This window comes from Tupaia chinensis, unplaced genomic scaffold (genome assembly GCF_000334495.1).
Source record: "Tupaia chinensis unplaced genomic scaffold, TupChi_1.0 Scaffold000081_1, whole genome shotgun sequence".
NCBI classification, from domain to species: domain Eukaryota; kingdom Metazoa; phylum Chordata; class Mammalia; order Scandentia; family Tupaiidae; genus Tupaia; species Tupaia belangeri.
In genome coordinates this window covers 4,434,553-4,462,390 of record NW_006159542.1, presented here as the reverse complement: position 1 = coordinate 4,462,390, position 27,838 = coordinate 4,434,553, and the positions used below count along the sequence as shown (strand labels likewise).

General features: G+C 45.4%; 3 protein-coding genes across 4 annotated transcripts in view; 2 read left to right on the top strand and 1 right to left on the bottom strand.

Annotated features, from left to right (window-relative positions):
* The window catches only part of CUNH9orf43 (chromosome unknown C9orf43 homolog), a 23,246-nt gene extending 7,764 nt beyond the window's left edge, over window positions 1–15,482 (bottom strand). Inside the window, exons 1-7 of the mRNA XM_006142763.3 lie at window positions 15,305–15,482; window positions 11,965–12,162; window positions 11,706–11,856; window positions 8,418–8,475; window positions 5,488–5,588; window positions 2,307–2,361; window positions 755–924 (exon numbers count right to left, since the gene is read on the bottom strand). Coding sequence (XP_006142825.1) covers window positions 755–924; window positions 2,307–2,361; window positions 5,488–5,588; window positions 8,418–8,475; window positions 11,706–11,856; window positions 11,965–12,115 — 686 coding nt within the window. The 5' untranslated portion in view covers window positions 12,116–12,162; window positions 15,305–15,482. The remainder of the gene's footprint in view (window positions 1–754; window positions 925–2,306; window positions 2,362–5,487; window positions 5,589–8,417; window positions 8,476–11,705; window positions 11,857–11,964; window positions 12,163–15,304) is intronic.
* Window positions 15,483–15,611: 129 nt separating this feature from the next.
* POLE3 (DNA polymerase epsilon 3, accessory subunit) lies at window positions 15,612–18,677 on the top strand. Its single transcript, XM_006142762.3, has 4 exons — window positions 15,612–15,936; window positions 16,019–16,104; window positions 16,524–16,642; window positions 17,118–18,677. Exons 1-4 carry the CDS (start codon window positions 15,871–15,873, stop codon window positions 17,288–17,290), a joined length of 444 nt encoding a protein of 147 aa, XP_006142824.1. The 5' UTR covers window positions 15,612–15,870; the 3' UTR covers window positions 17,291–18,677.
* Window positions 18,678–23,646: 4,969 nt separating this feature from the next.
* The window catches only part of ALAD (aminolevulinate dehydratase), an 18,331-nt gene continuing 14,139 nt past the window's right edge, over window positions 23,647–27,838 (top strand). For both annotated transcript variants that reach the window (XR_333721.3, XM_006142761.3), the window contains exon 1: window positions 23,647–23,784. The gene's annotated coding sequence lies outside the window, so the exon portion shown is untranslated. The remainder of the gene's footprint in view (window positions 23,785–27,838) is intronic.

Here is a 27,838-nt window from a genome sequence, read left to right as displayed (position 1 = left end):
AAGAAGGGGCCAGTGGGTGGTGTGGTGGTTGGAGTGCTGGACTCACACATGGCCGAACATGGTTCAAGTCTCTGACCTGTTGGCTCACTTTCTCACTTTCCCTTTCTCTCTGCCTGTCTCTGGTCAAATTTTTAAAAAATGGAATTGAGTAAATGATTCTTTTTAAAAAGGAAAAAGAAGTAGTAAAAGGGGTATATAAACTAACAAAATTTGCAAAGACAGTTAAATTTCAATACAAAAAGTAAACACATGACGTGCTTAGCATAAGATCTGGAAGATGGTCAGTGCTTTATAAACGGCAGTGGTGGGACCAGCAGTTAGCACAATGGCTATGTTGCTGAACTCCCATGTAGTCAACCATGGTTCGAGTCCTGGACCTGGTGGCTTAAACGCACGCCGGGTGCGTGTGCGTGCGTGCCCAAGATCCTGAGAGGAAAATGGAGGAGAAGGGATTGCGGCATGGCCACCCCTCTGTGGGGGTGGGGTGGGGGTGATTTCTCGCTTTCTGTCTGTCTGGCAAGCACATACACCCTGTAGCAAAAAAAAAAAAAACTCTCGAAAAAAATAAAATAAAATAAACGGCATTGGTTTTCACCATCACCACCTCCTGCTGGGAAGTCTAAGAAACCTGGAAATGGGGAGGGTGAGGGCTTTCTCCCTGCCATACTCAGAAGGTGCACACACACTGCTTAGCCCCTTCTCGGCTGCCCTGAGAAGCCGGTGCTCTGCTCCCCCGGGCCTGCGTGATACTCACTCCTGCAGCAGGTCATCAGGTAACATGTCCAGCTGGGCATAGAGAGGTGTGGACTGGGAACCTGACTGCTCGAACAAGAGCACCGGGGAGGGAGGGGGCACCATCACCCCTGGAGTTCTCAGTAGTGCTTCTGTTTCCTGCTTTCCAGATGGATCCAGAGGAAACTTGTTCTGGAAGAGAAACAATGGAAAGACCTCTCCAAAGTGCTGTCTTGAGCCCATTTCTTCCCACCAACATTCAGTCCCCCAATGCCGCCCTGGCAGGCAATGCTTGGTCCAGACCTACGCCTGCCATTCCCACCAGCTCTGCACCATGAGGGCACACCTTCCCTCCCGGGCTCCCAGCCCTTTTGTATTTACGACATGTATGAATTACTTCTGTTTTTCCAGAAAGGTCATTCATTTGTTAGCTCAGCAAACTGAACACATATTTTTTGTCAACTGTGTGCCAGACACAGAGCTAGGAATGGGATCTAGCACATATGCTTGCCAGAGACAGAAGGGAGTACGGGAGAAGCGCCCATCACAGGGGATGGTCACACCACAATCCTCCCTTCTTTCAGGATTTTGAGCATGCATGTACATGTGCCTGTAATGTTTTTCAAGTTACCATGTCCAAGACTAGAACTATGCAGTCAGGTATGTGGTATCGAGCTGCCTTAACCACCACGTCAACATCTTGCCTGGGGACTAGTTTTGTTTGATCAAAAACTTAACATGGATACTCAAAAGTTCCTCCTAGCATCTCCTCAAGGTGCTCTTCACCTTTCTAAAGGGAGAAGACAGGGGCCAGTCCCATAGCACAGCATTTAAGCACTGGGTATGGGGAGCTGGATCCCATCTGGCCAACAGCAATTCAAATCCTGGGCCCAGGAATTTGAAAACATAACAGAGCATGTGTGTGCATGCCCCAAATCCTGAGAGGAGAGATAGTGGAGAGAAAAGGAATGTGGAGTGACCATGCACCATCGGAGAATGTGTTTGTGTTCACGATCTATCTATCTATCTATCTATCTATCTATCTATCTATCTATCTATCTATCTCTGGCAAGCATATGTGCCCTCTGACAATTAAAAACAAAAAAATGTAAAGAAGAGGTAAGGAAAACAATTCTCTGAGTAGAAAATGGAGGCCAGTGTGTGGCCTGGTATTGAAAGTGGCTGGAGCCCACATGGCCAATCATGCAGTTAGAATTCCAGACATGGTGGCTTGGGAGACACACCAGGTGTGTGTGCCCATATACCCAAAACCTCACAAGGGGAGAATGGAGGAGAAGGAATTGCGGTGTAACCATGGCCCATCATGGCCCATTGGGGGGGGGGGTTTCTCCCTTCCCCTCTCTCTCTGTCTCTCTCCAGTGAGTGCATATGGCCTCTGGCAAACTTTTTAAAAGAAAAGGAAGGAAGGAAGAAAACAGCTTGGTAATTATTCCTAAGAAAGGGCTCTCTTTTACAGATTTTTCTCATTTAGGGAGAGTAGGGATGGGAGATATGTGATACAAATTCACCCTGCAGTGTAATATAGTAAAAGTATGGAAGAACATTGAGCTCACCAGTGCCAGTCTCCTTCTATGTGGACTGGAAAAAATAGGCTTCTTCTCAGCGGGCCTTGAAATAAGAATAACCACACCTTATTCCCAGACATCTTAAATAGAAGCACCAGGCCAGCAGGTGGCATGGTGGTTGTGGTTAAGGCACTGGACTCCCACATGGCTGACTGAAGGTCGAGTAACAGACCTGGCAGCTTGCTTGCTCTCTCTCTCTCTCTCTCTCTCTCTCTCTCTCTCTGTCTCTTTCTGGTCAAATGAAATGATAATAAAAATAAATAAATAAAATTATTCTTTTTTAAAAAATAGAAGCACCTAGGATATTTGTGAATGAAAACCACCATAAGAGAGAGATCTCTCTCCCCCTAGTCAGTATGCAAAGATGGCTAGGTGAAAGACCAGCAGCACCTGCTGCCCCAGGTCCCACTAAAAAGACTCCTACCCTCACAACTAAATCAGGTTCCCATCATTCTCTCAGACAACCCAGTTATTTTCTTTCGTAGTTACATACCAAAGTAGGTAACATGCCTACATAACATACCTAACTATGTAACTTCTAATTTGACAGTACCAAATCTGTACCATAAAATTAGAATATACTGAGGCATGGTGATGTTCCTGATGTCCTGACCCCCACCGCCCCCCAGTAAGGCTCCAGGAAGATGGGGAACAAATCTATTTGGCTCTTACTGGATCCTCACTGCTTAGCACAGAGGAGATACTCAAGAAGAAGATTTTGCACTGTCCTCTTCTTCTCCTTTTTGCCTGCAATGTGGATATGATAGTTGGAGCTCTAGTAGCCAATTTACCTCTTAAAAGCTCCAAGGAAGCACCTCAGAAGACAGAGGCCATTGGCTCAGGATGATGGCTCAGGATAGAAGGAGCCATGGTCTCTGATTATCTCATGGAGCTGACATGGGCTTCTTCTACATTAAAGAAATGGACCCTCAGAGGTTTTATTATTTATGCCATTCACAAGGATACTTCAACACTCTCACAAAAAAAATGGAATGAAAGTATGTAATTATTTCAATGGAAAAGTTTTTTTAATTCCGTGCATGTTCTTTAATAATGTGCATCTTTCACGAATTTTAAAAAGATTTCCTCATGTATATACACACAAAAATGCATACATAAAGGACCACTCACAGGATTGTTTTAAGGAAAAAAAGAGAGGGTCATCCCAGTGGCCTGGTGGTTAAGGGAACCGGATCCTACATGGCTGAAGATGCTGTTCGAGTCCCAGGTCCAGCAGCTTTAAAAACTGTGGACGTGTGTGTGTGCACGTGCACACCCCAAGTCGCCATAGGCTGGAAAAAGAGAGGAGAAGGGATTTCAGTGTGGAATTGGAGGGACTGCATACCTCACTGGGGGTGGGAGAGCAGTTAGTTTTCCTCTCTCCTTTCCCCTCAGTTTCTCTCTGGACAGCACATGCATACTCTGGAAAATAAAAAAATTTTTAAAAAGAAAAAAAATGAGGGGCCAGTACATGGCGTGGTGGTTAAGGGTGCTGGACTCTCACATGGCCGACCATAGTTCGAGTCCCAGACCTGGCAGCTTGCTTTCTCACTTACTCTCTCTCTCACTCTGATCAAATAAAAATAAATAAATAAAGCTAAATAAAATAATTATTAAAAAGAAAATGAAAAAAATTCACAAGTCTCTTTATCTTTCAACAGTCACTTAACAAGAATCTGAAATCCTCAGTGATTAGGAAAGAAAAACCAAAGATTTTCCCCACAGTTGTGGAGATCAGCAAAATTTTGACTCGTTGTAAAACTATCTTTGTCACACTCTGCTTTGTGCACAAGTCTTGTGCGCTCTTCGTTTTTTTAAAAGAATTATTTTATTTTATTCATTGTCATTATTTTATTTATTTATTTATTTATTTTTGAAGTTGACCAGAGAGAGACAAAGAGAGAGAAAGAAAGTGAGAAAGCTGCCAGGTCTGGACTTGAATCATGGTCAGCCACGTGGGAGTCCAGCCACCTTAACCACCACTCCACCTGCTGGTCCCTGAGCTCTTCATTTTGTACCATGCAGTAGGCCTTGGGGTTGAAATCAGAGACTCAGCTTCCCCGGGAACTTTTTCACTAGGTGCTGATGGTAAATACAAAAAACTAAGAGAATGCATTTCTTTCTCCTTTTTTAAAAAGTATTGTTTATTTTATTTCATTAATTTATTTTTTAAACTTGCTATAGGGTATATGTGCTCACCAGAGAGAGACAGAGAAAGAAAAACAGGGAAAGTTGGGAAAGAGAGAAGCCAAGCTGTCAAGTCTGGGACTCAAACAGCTGTCAACCATGTGGGAATCCAGTGCCTTAACCACCACGCCACCCACTGGCCCTACAAACATTTCTTTCTTTTTTTGTTTTAAGAGGTTTTTGCCTTGGGGTGCATGTACTTGCCAGAAAGAGATGGAGACAGAGACAGTGAGAGGGAGAGTGGAAAATCACCCCGGGGGGGCACACCTTAATCCCTTCTCCTCCATTCTCCTCCTGGGATCTTGGACCCACATGCACATGCACCCAGCATGATCTTCAAGCCACTGGGTCCAGGACTTGAACTACATTCGACTATGTGGGAGTCCCGCAATGTAACCACTACCCCATCTGCTGGCCCCAAGCATTTATTTCTTAATCAAATCTCACAAATAAATTGGGGCCTATCTTGTACGCTATTTACTGTTTTGTAAAACTTGATGGAGAGAAGTCCCACAGCATGAATCTCCAAGTGCATTAAAACAGAATTTCAGTGTAGCAAGATGCAAATGGAAGAGGCCATGACCTGCTCTGCTTGGTCTCCTGTGACTTACAATGAGGCACTAAAAGAAAGATCGCAGAAAGGAGGCCCACAGGGACCAGCAGATGGCATAATGGCTATGTCACTGGACTCCCATGTAGTAAACCGCGGTTCAAGTCCCGGACCTGGTGGATTAAACTCATGCCTGGCGCATGTGCATGTGTGCCCAAGATTCTGAGAGGAGAATGGAGGAGAAGGGATTGCAGTGTGGCCATCTCCCCTTGAGGGTGATTTCTCGCTTTCTGTTTCTCTGTCTCTCTGTGTCTTTCTGGCGATCACACATGCCCTCTCCAAAATAAAGAGAAAGGAGGCCTACAGAGGACAGCAGGGACTTGTAGAATATAAGAGTCAAAAAGGCTTTTGAGTTCTGGACCTGACACTCACCTCACATGCTTCTCTGTTTCTTCTGGGATCCAAAGTACAATCGTATCTCTAACATCATTAGAGGAGGGCAGCTGTGTTTCATTCAAATCCAGCACTGAGAGCTAAGAGAAAGATACAAAGCTATTTGTGGCTTGAGTCCTGATGATATTTAGTACCAGACTAAGAGCTGAATTATTATGCCAACCAAAGAGTTTGGTGGCTCAGAGATAATAAAAAGATGTTTCCTGGGCCAGCAGGTGGGGTGATAGTTAAGGTGGCTGGATCCCACATGGCCAACTGCAGTTTGATCCTGGACCTGGCAGCTTGAAAAATCACTCCAGGCATGTGTACATGTGTGCCCAAAATCCCAGGAAGAGAAGGGAGAAGGGATTGGGGTAGAGCCTCCCTTAGGGAGGTGATTTCTCACTTCCTTCTTACTATCTCTCTCTGTCTCTCTCAAGTGAGCACACATGCCCTATGACAAAAGCCTTTTATAAAGCAAAAGAAGGGGCTGGCAGGTGGCATGGTGGTTAAGGGTGCTGGACTCCAACATGGCTGACCACGGTTCAAGTTCCGGACCTAGTGGCTTACTTTCTCTCTCTCTCTCTCTCTCCCTCCCTCCCTCTCTGGTCAAAATTAAATAAATAAATAAACAAATAAATGAAGTTAAATAAAGTCATTCTTTTTTTAAAAAAAAAAAAAAAGCAAAAGAAGATGAAAAGAAAAACATGCTGGGTGTGTGTTTGTGTATGACCACCCAAAATCCCAAAAGGAGAAATGGAGAGGGATTGTGTTACCGTCCCTCCCAAAGCGTTGGTTCCTTTCTTGTTCTGCCCACCCCTGGTGAGCACACATGCTCTCTAGCAAAGAAAAAGAGAAAAATGTGTTCCCTAGCCCCCAAAACATCTTCATAATATTTCCCCAAAAAGCCAGATCACTTCATCAGGTACCAGTACAGGTACTGTGTAAGAATGAGCATTGGAAGCAAGTAACCTTCCCCACTTCCTTAGAACATCGGATCAGGGGGATATATATCAACTCCCTCCCCACCTCACATGAAGGTGTCTTGGGGCTTACCTAGGGGAACACTACCCTTCTGCCTACTCCACTCCAAAGACCTAGAAATACAATGGGCAGCTTGGAAGCAGGGAGAGAAGCAGTAGAGAAAAAGCAAGGATTTTTTGCATTTACAACCTGTCTACAACCATAGGCATCTATTTAAAGCTAAAATGGTAACACTTCTCACATTTAGCTATTTAGCATACTAGAAAACTGGTGCTCAATAAAACTATAAATCCACTAGTCCATATTTCTACTAGGATACACAAAAAAGAAAAACCACTGGGCCAGCAGGTGGTGTGGAGGTTAAGGTTGCTGGATCTCACATAGCTGACAGCATAGTTTAAGTCCTGGACCCGGCAGCTTGAAAATTATACTGGGCACATGTGCGTGCATGTCCAAAATCCAAGAAGAGAATGGAGGGGAAGGGATTGTAGAGTGGCCATTCTCCCTCAGAAGTAATTTCTCACTTTTCCTCTGTCTTTCTGTTTCTGGCAAACTGTAATTGTACCTTATTCAAAGGTCATAAAATCAAATTTTACTAATCCCAGTCCACACTCTTTTAAAATAAAATATAACAGAATAGATTTTTAAAAATCAAATATTGGAGACACAGTGGTTAGGCACTGGACTCCCACATAGCCAACCATGGTTCAAGTCCTGGACTTGGCTGCTTGAAAATCATGCCGGGTATAAATGTGTGCATGCCCAAAACCCCAGGAGGTGAATGGAAGAGAAGGGACTGAGGCATGGCCATGCCCCCTGGGGGATCACTTTTCATTTTCCCTCTCATTGTCTTTGGCTAGGACACATACCCTATGGCCAAAAAAACCCCAAAACTTTAAAAACACAATCAAATACATCACTCACAGTTAGTGTTACAATTTTCTGTGACATTTTTGCTATAAATGTTTTTGTTTTGCTATAGGGCACACACACTTGCCAGAGGGAGACAGAGAGAGAAAGTGAGAATGCACCCCCCAGGAGGGATGGTCATGCCACAATCCTGTCTCCTCTACCCTGCCACGAACTGGCCCAAATAGTATTTCTTAGCATGAATTAAAGCTAAAAAAAAAAAAAAAAAAGTTTGAAAGTCATCAGACTAGATCATCTTAAGGCCCATTTTAGTTCTGATAATCCAGCATTCTAAATTCCCTGATTGTGAGATGTCAGGTTTACTTAGTAACGGAATGTGCTCTATGCTGGGAGACAGAAAACTCTCACCTATACTACATCTGCACAAATGGATCACACTTGTGTCTGGGATTTCTGGAAATAATAAACCATGGAAAGCCATTAGTACATAGCCTCGTATATAGTAAACGCCCAATTTTAGGCAGCTGTTATCATCATTATTCAGATTATAGTCACTCTCAAAAATAATGTTAAATAAAGGGAAAATATTTTATCTTACTAGTAAAGAGGAAATATTGAGAAAACACCTTTGTTAAGGTGTGACTTACTTTGGGAGGGCTGTTAGTATGCTTGATGGAACTTCTGTTGGGTAAACTCTTCTGAGGTCTACAAAATGAGATTTCCAAAGATGGTGAATTTACTGCTAAGAGAAAAAGCATCTACTTCTACAGAAAATTCTGGTTTTAATACATACCAAATGAATACAGGATCTCACCATCTTCTTAAATTTTGTTTTTCATGGAACAATTACTGAACAGGCATTGCACGCTGCAAATACTTCACAACTATTTCTTGTATCAAACAGAATTCATAGTCTACACTTCTTTTTCCAGCTAGGAATAGTCTAATTGTTGTAGCATGTAGCTTTGCTGCAGCCAGCCTGCAGCATGGTAGTTAAGGTGGCTGAATCCCACGTGGCCAACTGCATGGGTAAAGAGGAAATATTGAGAAAACACCTTTGTTAAGGTGTGACTTACTTTGGGAGGGCTGTTAGTATGCTTGATGGAACTTCTGTTGGGTAAACTCTTCTGAGGTCTACAAAATGAGATTTCCAAAGATGGTGAATTTACTGCTAAGAGAAAAAGCATCTACTTCTACAGAAAATTCTGGTTTTAATACATACCAAATGAATACAGGATCTCACCATCTTCTTAAATTTTGTTTTTCATGGAACAATTACTGAACAGGCATTGCACGCTGCAAATACTTCACAACTATTTCTTGTATCAAACAGAATTCATAGTCTACACTTCTTTTTCCAGCTAGGAATAGTCTAATTGTTGTAGCATGTAGCTTTGCTGCAGCCAGCCTGCAGCATGGTAGTTAAGGTGGCTGAATCCCACGTGGCCAACTGCATGGTTCAAGTCCCAGATTCAGTGGCTTGAAAAATATGGCTGGCATATGAATGCATGTGTGCCTCAGATCCTGAAATGAGAGAGAGATAGAGAAGACGGGAGTGTAGTGTGACCATTTCCCATGTCCTTTCTCCTCTCCCTCTCTCTGCGTCTCTCTAATGAGTGTGTGTGTTCTCTAGGAAGGAAAGAGAAGGGAAGGGAGCAGAGCAGAGGCGAGTGTGGTTCAGAGGAATGGTTGATATCAGAGAAGAAACAGATCTATGATGGTAGAGGAGCCCGATAGTAGAGAGGCTACGGCTCTAGAATAGGGAGATGTGAATCTACTTTCTAGTAAATGAAGGAATTTTTTTCAAGCTAGGACATGAGCAAAGCAATATTTTGGGGAGAGTAATCTGTTGGTCATATGTAAGATGGTTTACAGGGAATAGACAGTTCAGTTCAGGTGCCACTGCAGAAACTCACATATGAGGGAATGAGGACCAGGTCTAGGACAAAGGGTACAAGTGAGAACGTGAGAAATACAAAGCCAGAGAGGCTGGGGGCTGGCCAGGCAAGCTCTCTCGCAGCTCTGCACTGAGAGTGTGGCAGACATGGAAGTGTGTGCCTGGGTATGGGTCCTGGCTGGAGGTGCCCGTGTTCTCCGGAGATTCAAGTCGATAGCACCCGAAAGCATCCAACCTTCCCCTACTCTCTTTAGCCTAAGATATCCCCCAAGGTGCTGCTTAAGTGCAACAAGAGAAAAGAAACCACTACAAGGACCACCAGGAGGGCTCTGGTTCTGGCATCAGGGCATTCAAATTTTAGAAGTCGTAAGTTTTCCACAGACACCTACCCCTTGATTTCATGTATCAACAAAGAACTAACTGGGTGCCTTATACACTGTGGGACACTGAAAAAATAAAGCCATTGCTTTTGCCTTCAGGACCTTACAAACAGTTTCATATCTAAAAATAAAAGATGAGAAAGATGACATATGATGACCGCAGAAGCTGAGGAATTACTCCATCATGGGCTGAAGTGTGTCTCCCAGAATTTCACCTGTTGAAATCCTAGCCTGGTCTAGGTCTGCTTTTGCATTGCTAACAGAAAGACCTGGGTCATCTGATAAAGGAGAGAGAAGTGTGATTCTGGTGGCTGGAAAGGCCAAATCCTAAGCCTATAGCATGGACAATGGAAGCAGAGGATGGTGGGCACAAACAGACAAAGTCAGGTGAGATCCTGGCTGATCTCTCTTCTACAACCACCAGCTCTCACAAAAGCTAACCCCTTCTCATGAGAGCTAGAACACAGTAGGTCTCACGAGACACCTTTAGTCTATTCGTGAGACTATTGCCTCCGAGACATAATCGCCATGACCCAGTCACCACCCAGTAGGCCTTATCTGTTTCCTTTACAATACAGCTGATACAATCAAACCCCAACATGTGAATTTCTGGGGGACAGAGTCAAGTGACAAAATCCCAATAATTCAGAATTTTACTGTATTTGGCGATACAGCCTTTTAAGACATGACTAAGATAAAATGAGGTCCAGGGCCAGCAGGTGGCATGGTGGTTAAGGCACTGGACAATCCCATGTGGCCAACCATGGTTCAAGTCCCAGACCTGATAGTTTGCTTTCTCAGTTTCCCTCTCTCTGGTCAAAATTTTAAAATAAATATATAAATAAATGAGTAAATAAAATTAAAAATAAATAATTCTTAAAAAAAAAGATAAAGGAAGTCATTCTGAATAGGCTCTAATCTAATACAACCCATGTGATGGTGAAATGAGATTAGGACACAGGTACACACACAGGGAAAGTTAACTATAAGACAAGGAGAGGACTCAGAAGAAAACAACCACGCCAACACATTGATCTCAGACTTCCAGCTTCCAGAAGTATGAGAACACTGCCACTCCTCACTTAACAGCCCACATGCTTAACCACCACTGGGACATCTGACCAGTACTCCAGCACAGGGAGTCCCCTTTCTTAGTATCTGTGGGTCTCAGGAATCCCCTTTCCCAGTCTTTGTTTTTTCCCAGTCAGTCAGTATTCACATCAGGAAGGGTGCACAATTATGTAAGACTACATATTTCATTTATAAATTTGTACTTTATTGTGCCCCCATAGTGGTATTCAGAATAAATATAAATCATTATGCCAGATTTATATTATCGTATTGTGGCGTGTCTTGTTACTTTCTGGCACTTATCTAAAGTAAACTTTTTGTACAGGTAGAATTGCATCATTCTCGTGTGGTGTCATGTGATATGAATTGATAATACAAGCCCTGCGATGCCATTACACACCATGAGACATCCAGCTTTGAGCTCCTTAATTATCAACCAATTCACTTAACAACCTAGTCTTAAGAGCTTAACTCAGTCACTCAGTAAGGTGTAAATTTTAAGCTCCCCCAGTCAGTGGTATTTTACTATGGTAAACAAATATACTCAAATACACTCCCTAGCAAACAAATATACTCCCCAAACCAACTGAATCCTCCAACACAAATAGGAATGCTTTTCTTTGTTTCCCTTCTTTAACTAAATTAGGGTTTCTCCTTTTTTGGGGGCGGGGAGACAATTTTGCCACAGGCTACATGAGCTTGTTGGAGAGAAATAGAGAGAAGGAAAATGAGAAATCACCCTTCGGGGGGATAGTCACACCACAAGGTGTTGGCATGGGATTTGGGGAATGCACACGAGCATGCGCACATGCACACATCTGGCATGATCTTCAAACCTTTGGACCAGGACTTGAACCGAATGGTCAGCCATGTGGGAGTCGTGCTTTAACCATGCCACCTGTTGGCCCTCAGAGTTTCCTTCTTAATCCAGTTTTCTCAGTCTTATATGGTAAGGGAAATCACAACTCAGAATTTTGAGACAACAGGTTTGTCAAGAAAGATTCTCCATAATTTACCTGCCTTGAAATCTGGAACCAAACTTTGAATACCGACACAATAAAGAGTGAGCTTTAGTGAAGGTAAATTCTGATAAAAGATGACCAGCAAGTCCCTTGGCCTGGAGGCAGGAATCTGAGATGTCTATGATGGTGAGCGCTGGGAGTTTATCTGAGAAGCAAACCAGAAGAAAACATATCACATCTTGTCTGAAGAAAGGGAGTCAAACAGCAATAGTTTAAGGACCTTACAAGGAAGAAAATGGGCTAGCTAATTTACCCTCAGCTTCCACGGGAGTTTTGGAGACTGGGTTCAGGATTCGAGGATGGCCCGTCTCAATTCGACGGACAGTCGCCCAGCATTGCGGATGCTGACAAACAGCCATGTCACAGGTAGTTTCATCCCACTGGCTCTCATCTGGCAAGTCCATCGCTATAAATGGTTTAGCATAAAAGCCAACACTGCAGTTTTCCAGCCCTTTAGAGAATCAGGAACCACATAATTAGGGAGTATTATACATTAGCTATGCAGTCCAGGTCTAACTTGGACTCAAAAGCATAAACTATTTCTTTCAAACCTATATCAGTAAATGATGATTACAGGACAATTAAAAATTGGGTAAGATGCAGCTATGTATGAAAACATTTGGGGGAGGGGGTCAGAAGATGGTGTGGTGATTAAAGGTGCTAGACTCCCACATGGCCAACTGAGGTTCAAGTTCCAGATCTAGTGGCTTACTTTCTCACTTTCTCTCTCTTTCTCTCTGATGAAACTGGAAAATAATAATAATAATAAAGTTAAATAAAAGAGTTCTTTAAAAAAAAAAACCTCAGGACTAGCAGATGACATACTGGTTACATTGCTGAATTCTCACATGGCTGACTATGGTTCGAGTCCCAGACATGGTGGCTTAAAACTCACACTGGTGTACGTGCATGTGCGTGCATGTGTGTGTGTGTGTGTGTGTGTGTGTGTGTGTGTTTGTGCCTAATATTCCAAAAGGACAAAGAAGAAGGGACAATGGAATGGCCATTCCCCCTTAGGGTGATTTCTCACCGTTGCCTCTCACTGTCTCTGCAAGAAGGGATAGTGGAATGGCCATTCCCCCTTGAGGTGATTTCTCACCGTTGCCTCTCACTATCTCTGCCTCCAGTGAGCACACATGCCCTATGGCAAAAACCTCTTTAAAAAAAAAAAAAAGAAAAGAAAAAAGAAAACATCTGAGCACGAGGCAGCATAGCCAGAGTTGGGGTAAAGACTAAAAGATCTCCTAATTGGCCATTTAATAGCTGAGTCACCTGGGACTTAACCAATCTGGGCCTCTTTTCTTCATGTATAAAATGATAAACCTGTATCAGTCATTACGAAAAATCAGTTAATATAGGCTTGGCATACAGTTCAAAATAAATAGATCCCTCTCCTCTTCCCCTTCATTAATTATTAGGGAAGATGCCACCATTCAAAAAGCCTTCTTAAATTATAACCAACGTAGTCACAGAAGTGATTTGGTGGCTCAAACCCTTGAAAGACAAGCTTCATTTTTTTCAATATGCTTCAATTCCCATAGAGGCAGATCAAATACCTACAAACAGTAAATGAGTTTGTTTAAAAAGCAAATCAGTGGACCTGCAGTTGCATCAGAGGTTTTTCCTTGGCTGACTGTATGGCCTTGAACAAGTGACTTCACAACTCTCAGCCTGTTTCCTCATGTAAAGTGGAAGAGGGGCAATCCCTAACTGGGAATCTATTGTAGAAGCATTAAATGAGATAATGTACTTTTACATACACTATATAATAGATGCTCTCAGTAAGTGTTGTCGTCTTTCTCTACATAGAGCCGTTTTTGCCAATCACTATCAATTATTCAAATAGCTTTTTAAAAAATATTTCTTTATTTACTTGTGATTTTCAAGCCGCCAGGTCCAGGACTTGAATCTCAGTCAGTTGTGTAGCAATCTCGCATCCCATCCACCACACCACCTGCTGGCCCTTCAGATAGCTTTTAAGGACAGTGTCCATTTTTTTCTTTGTTCATGCAACATGTTTATTGACTACGAAATATGAAAGAGTATTTGTTTGGGGCATGGAGAACAGTCATGAATAAACTCCCTATTTTTTTTTTTTTTGAAGAGGTTTTTGCTATAGGGTGCGTGCGCTTGCCAAACAGACAGAGGCAGAGAGAGAGAAATCACCTTCCAGGGGGATGGCCATGCCGCAATCCCTTCTCCTCCATTCTCCTCTCGGGATCTTGGGCATGCACGCACACGCGCCCGGCGTGAGTTTTAAGCCACTGGGTCCGGGACACGAACGGCGGTCAACTACATGGGAGTCCAGCGGTCAACTACATGGGAGTCCAGCGACATAGCCATTACGCTAACTGCTGGTCCCAATAAACTCCCTATTATAAACAGTTTGTAATTTAGATCAAAGAGCAAACTATTGGCCTGGGACCTGTTTTGTTTGGGCAACACTTTAAATGAGTATTATGGACACTTTAAAACTGAAATAGTCCATAATGTCAGGTTTCTGGTTCCTTTTAGAGATCAAAATATCTGACAACAGTGGGTCCAATCTTAACTAGACAACTGGTTGAGCTGGGCATCGGACATCTTTAATCCAGGTCTGTTCCGTCGAATGGAGCATTCCCCTACCAGACCCTATGCTCTTACTGAAGCAATTTCAGTTACCATTTATGACAGTCTTTGCTCCATTGTTTTTCTAATAAGGAAGTATTTCTCTGTAACCATGTCGCTATCAAAAGCAAAAAAGCAAAAGCGTAGCTTGAAACAGGGTTTTCAGGAAAAAAAAAAAAAAAAGCAGCATTAACTCCCAGTGGGAGTGAGAATTTCTCCATACTTAACATGAAAATGATTAAAATGCCACTGAAAAATTATGGCAAAACCAATGCTTCTGACTGGGAAAGATGTTCGATGAACTGAGAATTAAATACAATTTTAACAGGGTTTGTATTTGAATGAAAATGTGATGCATTATTCTTAAAACTGGCTGCTTCTCACCCTTGCACTTTCAGTGTAAGGCTCTATTCCATGCCTCACACCAAAAGAGCAAGTAATTAGGAGAAATCTCCATCCCGCCAGCATCAGTGCCATGTTGGCAAAACAGTACTCATTTAAAAAAAAAAAAAAAATCTCTAGATGACACGTATCCTTTATACTATGTAACTGAAAGGTGGTAAGGGTTGGGCAGACCTGACAGCTCTCTCTCTCTCTCTCTCTGGCCAAAATGAAGAATACTAATAATAAGGCTAAACTAAATGAATGATTCTTTAAAAAAAAAAAAAAACAAAAACTAAAAAAATGTGGTAAGGCTGAAAGGTAAAGATGAGGGACTGGTAGGGGGTGCGGTGGTTAAGGGCGCGGTACATCTACATGACCGACCAGAGTTCAAGCTCCGGACCTGACGGCTTATTTTCTTACTTTCCCTCTCTCTCATTCTGTCCTCGAAAGAAGGAGAGAGAAAGGAAGAAAGAAAGAAAATTAAATAAAATAAGTCTTTTTTAAAAATAAATATGGACATCAGCTCTGGGAGACTTGTAAATGGATTCTCCGTTTACAACTTCCCCACCTCGTTGGGGAGAAAATAAATGGGAAAGGCTGACCTCGGAGGGTCACGGTTCTGCGGACCGACTCCGATGTCAACCCGCTAGGGTTCCAAAGCTCCTCCCGGCGCAGGGAGGTCGGCGGGCCCCGCCCGTCGCGGGAAGGCGCCCGGCCCGCCGCTTCAGTCCCTGCTCTAGTCTCCCACGCTGGCCGCCAAGGTACGCCGTTGCCAAGCAGCGGCGCAGAGCACGATGGGGAGCGGACGGAAGCCCCGGTGAGCCATCCTTAGTTGGGTGAGAAAGCTCCAGAGGACGCGTTGGAGATAAGCAAAAAAAAAAAAAACAGTTCTGGAAGGGACGTGCGGGACACAATAGGGCCGGACGGAGGCCCCGGCAGGGCAAAACCGCAGCGGCGCGGAGAGGTCGGGTGCACCAGCAACTGGAGGCGGAGGCGGGGCTGAGAGAGGTGGGAGGATATGGCGCGCGGGGCACTGTGGGACACAAACTAGGCAACGTGGGGTGGGACGGAAGCCTCGGAGGGTCATAAGGCAGCGACGCGGGAAGTCTGGACGCCGTAGCTGCCTGTAAAGGAGGCCTGCGGCAGAGGTTCGGGCCCGGCGGCGGCAATGGCGGAGAGGCCCGAGGACCTAAACCTGCCCAACGCCGTCATCACCAGGATCATCAAGGAGGCGGTGAGCAGCTCGGGCTGGAGGATGGGTCGGGGACGGACGAGCGGGCAGGAAGCAGCTTTGATCACCCTCGCTCTCCTCACAGCTCCCAGAAGGTGTCAACATCTCCAAGGAGGCCCGGAGCGCCATCTCCCGCGCCGCCAGCGTCTTCGTTCTGTACGCCACATCCTGGTGAGTCGGGCAGAGCGACCCAGAATTCAGGGGACGCAGGCACAGGGAGACACCCCCAGCCCTCGCCACCCCGGCTCATTCGTGGCCTGTAGCCCCCCAAACCCCAGTAATTGCGTTCAACCTCAGAGGGGAGGGGTTCACAGCCTTCATCCGGTCTTACGTGTGCGGAATCAAAACAGCAAAATCACTTTGCTTAGCTTTTTGTACAGGGAAGGACCAGTGTCGTAACAGTCTGTGCATCTCAGATTTAGGCTTTCCCATCCCACCTCTGGGTGCTCCTTTCCCTCCCGCTCCACGCGCTGCCAGAGGGGGCCTGACAGCCTGTGGCGGGCCTTTCTCTTTGTTCCAGTGCCCCCCCCGCCCCCCGCGCGCCCGGGGGGGCCCTGACAGCCTGTGGCGGCCCTTTCTCTTTGTTCTAGTGCCAACAACTTCGCGATGAAAGGGAAACGCAAGACTCTGAACGCCAGTGATGTGCTCTCCGCCATGGAAGAGATGGAGTTCCAGCGGTTCGTTACTCCGTTGAAAGAAGCCCTGGAAGGTAATGCCCTTTTCCTAAACCACAGAGAAGATGGTTCTTCTTTGGGACCTGCTCACAGGCCCTGAGCTTTCTCATCATGGCCCCTGGATGTGCATAAGCCAGTACCGTGCCTGGTTCCCTTACAACACCTCAGATCAGTATTTCTTTTTTCGGAGAGGTTTTCGCTATAGGGCGTGTGCGCTTGCCAAAAAGAGAGAAAGACATAGAGACAGAAAGCGAGAAATCACCCCCCCAGGGTGGATGGGCACGCGCCGGGGTGAGTTTTAAGCCGGGTCCCGGTCGCGAACTGCGGTCTACTACGTGGGAGTACAGCGACATAGCCATTACGCAAACTGCTGGTTCCCCTCGGATCAGTTTTGGGATGCTGGTCAGGTACCCGCCCCAGCTTTTCCAACTATGCAGTGGAGTTAGCCGCTGCAGCCATGTGGTTCACTCTTCCAGCCCTGACTCCTAACCCTCTCTCTCCTCCTTGTAGCATACAGGCGGGAGCAAAAAGGCAAGAAGGAAGCTTCAGAACAAAAGAAGAAGGATAAGGATAAGAAAACAGATTCGGAAGAACAAGACAAGAACAGGGATGAGGACAATGAAGAAGATGAGGAAAGGCTGGAAGAAGAAGAACAAAATGAAGAAGAGGAGGTGGACAACTGAAGAGGCCGAGGAGACCGCCACACCTGGCGAGGTACCACTCTGACCGTGGTCCCTGTTTATGTGACGCTTTTCCCTGCCGGGCAGAGTGGTTTTAGGCAAAAGTGCCTGAGAAGATCAAAATAAAAACTGACTAGAATGATCCAAACCAGGGCTTCCCAGACTCAGAGCATCCGAGTAGCAAAATCCTATTTTGCTTAATCCGTCTAACAATGTTGGCTTTTTGGCATGAGGGATTCTGAACAGCTAATTCAATTAGTCAGTTTGATCTCTCTCGTTTACTTATATGTGTGGTTATGTAGTTTTTGATCCTCAATCTTTCTGTTCCTCACTGCCCCTGTCCCCCCACAAAAAAGTAATAACTTCCATGCTGTCTGCTGTGATCTGGGTCACAGATTCAGTCAAGTCTCAGGAAAAGTCGGGGCTTTGATCATGGTCAGCTTATGTTTGATTGTACCCTATTTGGCACTAGCAACTTATTAAGAGTGGTCAGAATGGTTTTGTTTGAGAAAACTACTAAAAAGCTGTGGGAGAATAATGAAATCTGTTCTGTTGTCCCTTCACTTGATGGTAGCAGGAGTTGAATTTTGTTTCGGTAGACTCACTTGTCTGGGAGGCCCCCCTGTATTGCCTGTAGACGTTCGACCTGCCGGGTGACTGCGCTCTGGACCCGTATCCTCTTAAATCCACAGTGGAAATTGGAATTAGCTAAGCAAGGGTGCCAATGTCTTAGTGTTGTTATAAAACAGGTGGTTTAATCTCAGCTACACACATCACCGCTTGCCACTGTACAGCTTTAGGATTTCCTGTCACCTTTGAGAGGGTGTAAAACCCCAGGCTTTCTCTTCTTGTCCCTCTCCAGACTCGTGACCATAGCTTTTCATTCTTCAATTCCTGACAAGTTCCAAACTCTGTCCCCTCTAGGCCCGTGTTCTCCTCTGCTTCTCACTTCCTGTCTCTCTTCTGCTTCTCCTCCGCTCCCCATTCCCACTTTTCTTTTCTACTTCCATTTTTCATTTTTCTGTCAGTCTAGGAACTTTGGTAACTTGCTTACATCTCAGAGTGGGTTCCTCTGATTCCTTATTTCTCATCTCATGCCTTCATTTCTAAATCCTAAGGGAAATCTGATGGTGCTCAGGAATCTAATTCCTCCAAACCATCCCTTTTATCGTCTTCTAAAGGATCTCATTTGGCCTATCTTAACCTTTTTCGTTTTCTATTCAGTGCTCCAAGCACATTTTTGTTTGTCTCCAAGTTGAGCACTTGGGGGTTGACGTGTAGTAAAGTGTAGTTTGACACTGTTAACTTGTTACATGCATAATAAATAAGTGAAGAAATGATGAGATTATAATGTTTTGTACAAATAAAGGACAGTCTTGTTAAAAGTGATGACCCCTGTTTCATCCTGCTTATTTATGTTGTCCCTGGGAGAGGAATCACTGATCTTGCCTCGTCTAGTATTTGGGAGGATGGACTGGGCCAGATCTTTGGAAACATGGACGCCTGCATCACCTCAGGTGACCAGCAGATGCTGCTCATTCATAAGCAAGGGCTCTGCTCCAACCATAACAAGAGTTTATGATTTTAATTTATTTGTAGGTTTTGGCCATCGGCTGTGTATGCTCACCAGAAAGAGACAGAGAGAGGGAAAGTAAGATATCACCCCCCTCAGAGGAGATGGCCACACTGCAATCCCTTCTCCTTCATTTTTCTCTAAGGATTTTGGGTACATACGCATACACACCCAGTATGGTTTTCTTTCTTTCTTTTTTTTCGAGAGGCTTTTGCTATATTTTTTTTTTTTTTTTTTTTTTTTTTTTGAGAGGTTTTTGCTGTAGGGCACGTGTGCTCACCAGAGAGACAGAAGGGGGATGGCCATTCTGCAATCCCTTCTCCTCCAGTCTCTCAGGCTTTGGGGCATGGATGCACACATGTCTGGTGTTTGTTTTAAGCCACCGGGTCTGGGACTTGAACTACAGTTGACTACGTGGGAGTCCAGCGACATAACCATTATGTTATCTGCTGATCAAACCCAGTATGATTTTCAAGCTAGTGGGTTCAGGACTCAAAGTACGCAGTTGGCCATGTAGGATCTAGCACTTTAACCATCACACCACCTGCTGGCCCTTACCTCTATATTCTTAACCACAACATTGTATTACCACTCTTAATCCACATAGTAAATAACATTTCACAAAGCTACATCAGCAGTCATTGAGTCTAGTGGCTTTTTCCTTCAGAGCAGAAACATCCCTGCTTAGTTCTCGTGAGCACTACATCAGGCTAAGCCCTCCAGTCTCATCTGGACTCCTATGGATGCCTGTGGCTTCCTTTGAGCTGTTTCCTGCCTCCTCTCTACTTCCCCTGTGCTTGCCAAGTGGGTCTTCCTGGAACATTGCTGCTGTGTTATAGTCACTCTTGGCTTCCTGTTAAATCCACACCAAAATCACAAAGCCTACAAGTGGAAGGTTCACACTACAATCTATTTTAACCTGCTATTCTCCAACATAGGGCCATATGTGACAGTCAAAAATGAATCTTGGCGGGTGGGGTGGTTAAGGCCTCGAATCCCCCACATGGCTGACTACAGTTCAAGTCCTAGACCCACTCTGGGCGCATGTGTGTGCATACCCAAAATCCTGACAGAAGAATGGAGAAGATTACAGCATGGACATCCCCCACCCCCGAGGTGATTTCCTAATTTCTGTCTTTGTCTCTCTCTGGTGAGCACATGTATCCTATGGCAAAAACCTTAAAACACAAAAATGAATCTCAGGGCTGGCCAGAAGGTAGCATGGGGATTAAGGTACTGGATTCCACGTGACTGACTGCACAGTTCAAATCCTGGACCTGGTGGCTTGAAATTACCAGGCACATGTGCATGTGTGTATGCATGCCCTAAATCCTGAGAGAATGGTGAAGGGATTGTGGCATGGCCATACCTTCTGGAGGGGTGATATCTTAGTTTCCCCCTCTGTCTGTCTCTTTTCAGTGAGAATACAACACCCTATAGCAAAAAAACTAAAAATAAAGGAACAGATAAGTGCAGAGCTTGATAAATTTTCATAAACACATCCATGTGGCCTAGAGGTGGACTGTGGAGTCAAGACCTGTTGGGGGAGCTGTCTCTATCACTCGTGAAAGAAAGAAAGGTTTTTATTGTTGATTTTAAAGTTTTTGGGTTTTTTTTTAGATTTAAATGACTGTTTTTATTTGTACAAAATAAACAAGGGACCAGCAGGTGGCCTGGTGGTTAAGGCACTGGACACTCCCACATGGCTACCATGGTTCGAGCTCTGGATCTAATGGCTTCCTTTCTCACTTTCCTTCTCTGTCTCTCTCTGGCCAAATTAACATAAATGAATTAATGAATGAATGAATAAAATTAAGCAAATAATTAAAAATAAATAAATAAATAAACAAGTAAAATTTTACTTTGAGGACTTTCTGTAGTACCTGGATGGTTTTTTTTTTCCATTTTAAATATACATTTTAAATTTTCTACTGTAATAAACTAAAGGTAATTAGGCTTATGACACACTGCCATACTGTTTATAAACTTCAAAATGAGACTATACTAGTGCTATGGAACATAAGGGTTCTAGTTCTGACTACAGCTCCACTTAGGGCTAATAGCTAGTATTTGCTTCTCGTCTGTCAGGCACAAAGTCCTTTTATACACATTTTATCTTCACAATCCTATGGGCTATTATTTCTATTTAAAAAAAAAAAAAAACTTTGAGGGACCAACAGTTGGCGTAATCACTATGTCACTGGACGGCCATGAGTCGAACATGGTTTGAGTTCTGGACCTGGTGGCTTAAACTCACGCAGGCGCATGTGCATGTGTGCCCAAGATCCAGAGAGGAGAATGGAGAAGAAGGGATTGCAGCATGGCCATCCCCCCTGGGGGGTGATTTCTTGCTTTCTGTCTCTCTCTCTGGCAAGCGCACGTGCCCTATAACAAAAATCTCAAAAAAAACCCCAAAAAAAACAAAAAACCTTGAATAGGTTCAAATAACTTGTCTAAGGCTGCAGACCAAAACACGCAATCAGGATTTAAATGTTCTGTCCTACTAGTCTTAACCACTATGCCTTTCAAGTCACGCATTTGTCTCCAGCATGAAACAGGGTGTGAGTTGTCTCCTACTTGTTCAACCTGACTTCATCCTTGGCTCTTCTCCTTGGTCTTAAGATTCTTCTTTTATCTCTCTCCACGTTCCCATTTTCAGAGTAAACTTTTTCTACCCTTACCCTGAAATTCTTCCTTCTTTTCTCCGTACAATTCCTGCCTCAATGCCCCAAAAGCATTCACTGTGACACCAGCATTTGTTCTCTCTAACCTGTTAGTCATTGTACCTTGAACAAGGCAAGCCAGCAGAGCTTCAACTGGCCTCAGCTCACACTTAATAGTCCAAAATGCCTCTGCTGCTATGCTATTCACACAGATCCCTTTGCTAACTATGTAATAGTCTATACCTGGACCAGCAGTTGGCATAATGGCTGTGTCACTGAACTCCCATGTAGTCGACCGTGGTTCGAGTCCTAGCCCCAAAGGCTTAAACTCACGCCAGGCACACGTGTGTGCATGCCCAAGATCTCAAGAGGAGAATGGAGAAGGGATTGCGGCGTGGCCATCTCTTCTGGGGGGTGATTTATCATTTTCTGTCTCTCTGTCTCGTCTTTGTGGCAAGGGCACACACCCTATAGCAAAAACATCTCCCCCCCAAAAAATAAAATAGTCTATACCACAAACTCAGGCTCAATTTAATCTCATGGCTTTGTTCTGTGCCGTCCCTTCTGTGCTTAATACCCTCCTCCATCATTTAGTTTAAACATCAAACATTAGAATAAACCCTGTTTCCGTATTTCCATTATACTGCCACACTCAGGCTGATTGCACACATATATTTAACAGTCGCTTAACACAGGATGCTAAGAGCACTTTTCTTTACATTTTACAGAATGGCTTATACAGACTTTCTATTAATATTCAAACCATAGCACATCCAAACCTAACTTCTAAATAGATGCATGACAATTTGTTTAGAATTTAAAGGCTTAATGGCAATAATCAGGAGAAGAGTATGTAAATTTATTTTACATAACTGACTGAAAAATAAATTTGAGAAATACTAAATAGGATTTAATATGTCCTCATGCACCCTGAAGGAAGTAGTATCCGATTTGGAGGGGTAATCACTATGTCCAAATAATCTATTTGGAACTTTTCATGGAATCATCAGTCTCCTTTCTGTTGGACATGGTGCTGCCAGTCTCCTTAACTCCATAGCCAGGTCTTTCAATATCTGTAAAAACAATTGCAAAACTGAAGTGTGTGCCCCTCTTTCTAGCTTCTGGATAGACTTCTTTTACTAAACTAGTCAGTTCTTGGAAGGTTGCATCCATCCAAGTAGACCTGCAGCTTGCTGGAAGGTACGTTTCTTTTGGGAAAACTCAACCATCCGGTGGTGGTGGTGACCATTGTTGGAGGTGATCCTCTCTTTCTCATCTCTCCAGCTAGGACATGTGCCCAATAACAAACTAAAAACAAAACAAAAAATAAGCTTGGGGTACAGATTTTGAGAACTAAAATCTGAGAATGTTATGTAAGTCACTGGTACCCTCTAAACTTCAAAGTTGACTTCTCAAATGTCCCCTTAGAACGTTTTCAAAGGCATTCCTTTGCTAGGGTGATGGTCCCTGACCCACTATTTCACTCATCCAGGCCCCATAAACCGTACCAAATCCCTCCTGCCCGTGCACTCTGCTCCTGCCACCCCCAGAGGTTGGTCGGACCTCTCATTACACCCATCAGGGACAGTTCTGATGCCCCCATGCCCACGTCTTTCACAGCACATCTCCCAACGCATGACCTGGAATAGGGCCCGGGTAGTTGATTACGCTAGAATAAATTTTCTCTGAAAACTTGGAAAGTAATCTAGTGCTGAACTCCACAGCTATTAAATGCTTAATCTGCAAAAAAATGGATCTAGCTATTGTGTTAGGCATTATGGTGTTCTTTTCATTCTCCTGGCATTCAGTTTTTCTCTAACCAAACGATTAACCGGCGCCAAGTCTGGGCTAGGCTGGGAAGAGGAAGACTGAAAAGCGAACCCAAGGCTGTGACAGCCTCCGAGGCAGGATTCCCAGGGAGGACTACCCCCACCAAACCACAACACCCGCTGCGTCCTCACGTGGGCTACCCTCTGGCTTTGCACCCAAGCGCGTTCGGCCGCGCTCGGAGGGGCAGGGCCTTCGGCCCCTGGGCACACCCGATTGGCCAGGCCTCGAGCCCGACCTCCATGGACGGGGCGGGGCCCGAGCCGACCAGCCAGTTTGGAGAGTGCCCGTAGGGGGCGTGGCCTCAGCGCTGGCGGGGCAGGCTGTGGGGGGGTGCTTCCGGGCGAGCAGCCCCGCCCCCACGTGGGCCTCGGGAGACTGCTGCCGGAGGCTTCCGCCGCGGGAGCAGAAGCTCGGAGACCTTAGGGAAGCAGGTGAGCAGGGTCTGGACTTGGGGAGATGGTGGACTTGGAGGACTGCTCCAGGGCTAGGCGGGGCCGGGTTCCCAGATTGCGCTGTGCACCCCAAGCGCTGGCGGTGCAACGGGGTCAAAGACCCGGTGGAGTCCGTGTTTGGGCCGGATGGGCTTGCTCCAGCCGGGGTCGGAGGTCCGGGCTCCGCGTCTCCTCTGTCGCATCCACCCCCTTGGAGACCGCTAGAACAGTCTCCATCGATGCAGAGCCCGAAGTTCCTCGCAAGATGCGGGCGGTTTGGGGGGAGGTGGAGACATAACAGCCGCTTTGTGCTGGGCGGTGCACGCATTGTCCCATTCAGTCCTTACAACATTCCATTGAGGTCGGTTCAAGTCCCCACTTACGGGATGAAGAGACCGAGGTCACACAGCTGGAAAGGGATTGCACCAGGATTTGTACCCACGTCTACCAGACTCCACAGCCCCCACACTTAACCATCCTGCTAACAGCAGTAGCTAGTCCTGGGTCACAGTTCTTGCTCTTCTCACACTCCCCTTCACCCAGAGCTCTCTACCATCTCTCTTCTGCTAATCGGATTTAAAATCTCCTTAAAGTATGAAGGGATCATGGTGGGCACTGAAGACTGGGCAGCTGGAAACCTGGGTTCTAGCCCCAGATCTGCCCTGCTGTGTGATCCCAGGCCAGTGTCCCCCACTGGCTTCTGACCTCAGTTTCATCATTGCTTCAGTTATACAATCAGCTAGCTCTGAGAAGCCACTTAGCCAAGATATCCTACAAGTCTTTAGAAACTGCAGCTTTTCTTTCTGGCTCCAAGTGGCCAAACCCGGAGGAGAATAGGTTCTTCAAAGCCGTAGAACAGGACTGAGATCTCACTTTTATCTTTAATCCCTGAGTCTAGCACAGCGGCAAGCCCAGAGTAGATATTCAGGAAATGTGGGTTGACTGAGCGGACAGCCACTCAGTCCCTTTTCATAACTGTCTGATGGCTTCTCTCTAGCACCATTCTGGGGCCTTGGATTTTTCAACCCTGGCAACCTTCTACCTAGCTGGCCCCCCAGCTGCCTTCTCCCCAGCCAGTGGCAGAGCCTGCCAAAGTTGGCAGCAGCCCCTACCCTTCTGTGCCAATGAAATCCTCAGCAGAGCTCTTTCTCTGCCCCTCCTGGAGGCAGCTCTCAGGGCCCAACCTAGATCCCTTCCAGGTTGGGATGTTGCCTTCTAAGGAAGGAGATATCTGCATGATTGAGCTGCAACACCTGTATTTTTTCAGTGTCCTCGCTCCTAAAAACAAAGGTCCCTCCCATGGGCAGCTGAGCCACCTCTCTACTTTAGCATGTATGGTGGTTATTTTATTTCTCCACCACTTTAGATATCCTGGAAGACCCTGTGGCCCACAAGAGGTTTGTGCAGGTGTCCAGCCTCCTGGGTGTGGTGCAGGAGGAACAGCACTGTGCCAGGAGATCTAGTTCCACCTCAGCCCTACTCTTTAATAACAACAAAATTAGCTACACATTGACTATGTGGCTACTTGGTGCCAGGCACATACCTCATCACTATCTCTGATCTTCTCTGTAGCCTTGCAAGTTTGATATCATGCCCAGTCTGTAGATTATGTAATGAAATCTCTGAAAGGCCGGCAACTTTGCCCAGAGTTACGTAGCAGAGCACAGACCAGACCTGGGGCTGTGTTTGGCTCTGGAACGTGGTCCTTTCTGCACCATCTTATCCTGCTTTGCAGCAAAATTAACCTGTTCTCATGTGGGTGAGTGAGGTGCTGGATCTGATGATGGTCGCTCCTGTCTTCAATGTGGAGTCATAGGATTTAAGCTGTGGTTTGCATGTTCCCTTGATTTGATTTGGGAGAAGTGCCTTCCCAATATGTGGAAATCTCCCAAATTTTGAAGGACTTTGTGCAAACAGAACCTTGGCCTGGATTTGGTTCTACAGAATAAAAATGTGGCTCAGGGCACGTTCCCACTGCACAGATATTCATTCAACACTTCTTGTCATGGCATGAATGTGTGATGTAGGTATCGGGGCACTAGACCAGAGGCTAGGGATACAGGGGTGGTTCCTAGCTCTGTCCCTCACCTGCTGTGTGATCTCTAATGTCGCCATTTCTCCTAACCCCATTTTCTGCATTCACATGTAAGGAATTAAGCAAATTTGGTGATTTTCAACTTTTGTCATTTTTTCAGTATTGACTCCTGTTTTGTGGGGGTTTTTTGTTTTATTCTCCTCTTTGGGATTTTGGGCATGCGTATATCTGGATCTGGAGTCGGCCATGTGGGATCCAGCTGCCTTAACCACCATGCTGCCAGCTGGCCCTCTGGTTTCCTACATCTCTCTGTGAACGTTAAAATAAAACAGTTCAAAGTGGAACTGCTCTAGTGGGGCCTCGCCCTCTACTCTCACCCTCCCCACTTGCCCCAGAATCCTCAGGGCAGAATGTGGACAGGCAAGCTCTTTGGCAGCCATGCCCCATTGCTTCTGATAAGCAGGAGGCAGCTGTTTCCTCAGCCTCCAGCAGGGACTTGAGGCCAGTGAAATACAGCTTTGGATTCCAGAAAGCCAGGGGCCTGCCATAAAGGTTGTTCCCTGGAAGTGACTCAGAGACATATTCCTCTGGCTTTCTGACCTGACTTCTCAGAATGATGCTGAGCAAATCACTCCACAGATATTCATTAAGCACCTGGTGTAATAGAATGACTGTGCAGTGTAGTAACAGGGCCCTGGACCAGAGGCTAGAAGCCGCAGGATCGGTTCCTAGCTCTGTACCTCACCTGCTGTTACTTAACCTCTCTGAGCCTCCATTTCCTTCTTCCTAAAAGGCAGAACAGTTAATTAAATAAGATGTATAAAGTAGCAGATCAGCCCCATAGCCTCATAATTAAGGGAAACTGGATCCCATATAGCTGACCATAGTTTGAATTCCAGCTCAGCACTTGAAAACATGTCAGGCGTGTGTGTGTGTGTGTGTGTGTGTGTGTGTGTGTGCGCATGTGCTTTACAAAACCCCAACAGGATAGAGAAATGGAGGCAGGATTACAACATGACCACACCCCATGGGGGGTGCTTTCTCTCATTCTCTGTCTGTCTCAGTCTCTTCATCTTTCTCTGGTGAGTGTGCGTGCCTTCGGGCAGATAAATAAAGTACCTACTCCAGTGCCCAGCACAAAACTAACACGCCCAGAATATTTTTCTGTTGTTTTTTCCATCTCTCCATTGCCCAAAGCAGAAATAGTACAGAGAGAGTCCTACTGAATCGAGTGTTATTTAGCACTATGGGGTATAGTACATAAAACCCTACATTTGGAATCCAGAACAAATTCAACTTCTGACTTGGTCACTAAGTAGCTGTGTCATCTTGGACGAGTGACTTAACCCCTCTGAGCTGTGTTAACTCCTGGCACACACGAGAGCAAAGTGTGCAGTCTGAACCTCCTGTCTGCTGCATAATGCTCATCCTGAGGTTGAGACCTCTAGGGGAAGGCCTGGCTGCCCCTGTGTCAGGCGATGAGGCTGTCCCACCCAGGGGTGTGGTGGTAGGGCCAGTCCCTGTGTGGCTCCTGATAGCCCCAACCCCAACAAGGAGGTGGTGGTAGGGCCAGTCCCTGTGTGGCTCCTGATAACCCCAACCCCAAGTGGATGGGGAGCAAGCTAAAGGGGCCAGCAAGGTTGGAGAAAAAGGTAGCATCAGCCTCCATTTTCTGTGGCTTTTTAAAAATTTTTCTTCCATGGGGCCTTCAGGTAGCGTGGTAGTTAAAGGTGCTGGATTCCCACATGGCTGACCACGGTTCAAGTCCTGAACTTGGCAGCTTGCTTTCTCCCTTTCTCTCTCTCTCTCACTGGTCAAATTAAAAAATAATAAATAGAAATAAATAAATATTAAAAAAATTTTTTTTTCTTCCTGCTTGGCTCCTGGGTGTTTCTCAGACACCTCTAAAAGGAAGTGTCTGAAAAGGAGCTCCCCACCGCCCTCTTCCTACCCTGTCCCTGTCTCTGCTGCCCTCCAGGTCAGACAAGCTCAGAGCATCTACCTTGAGAGACTGACTGC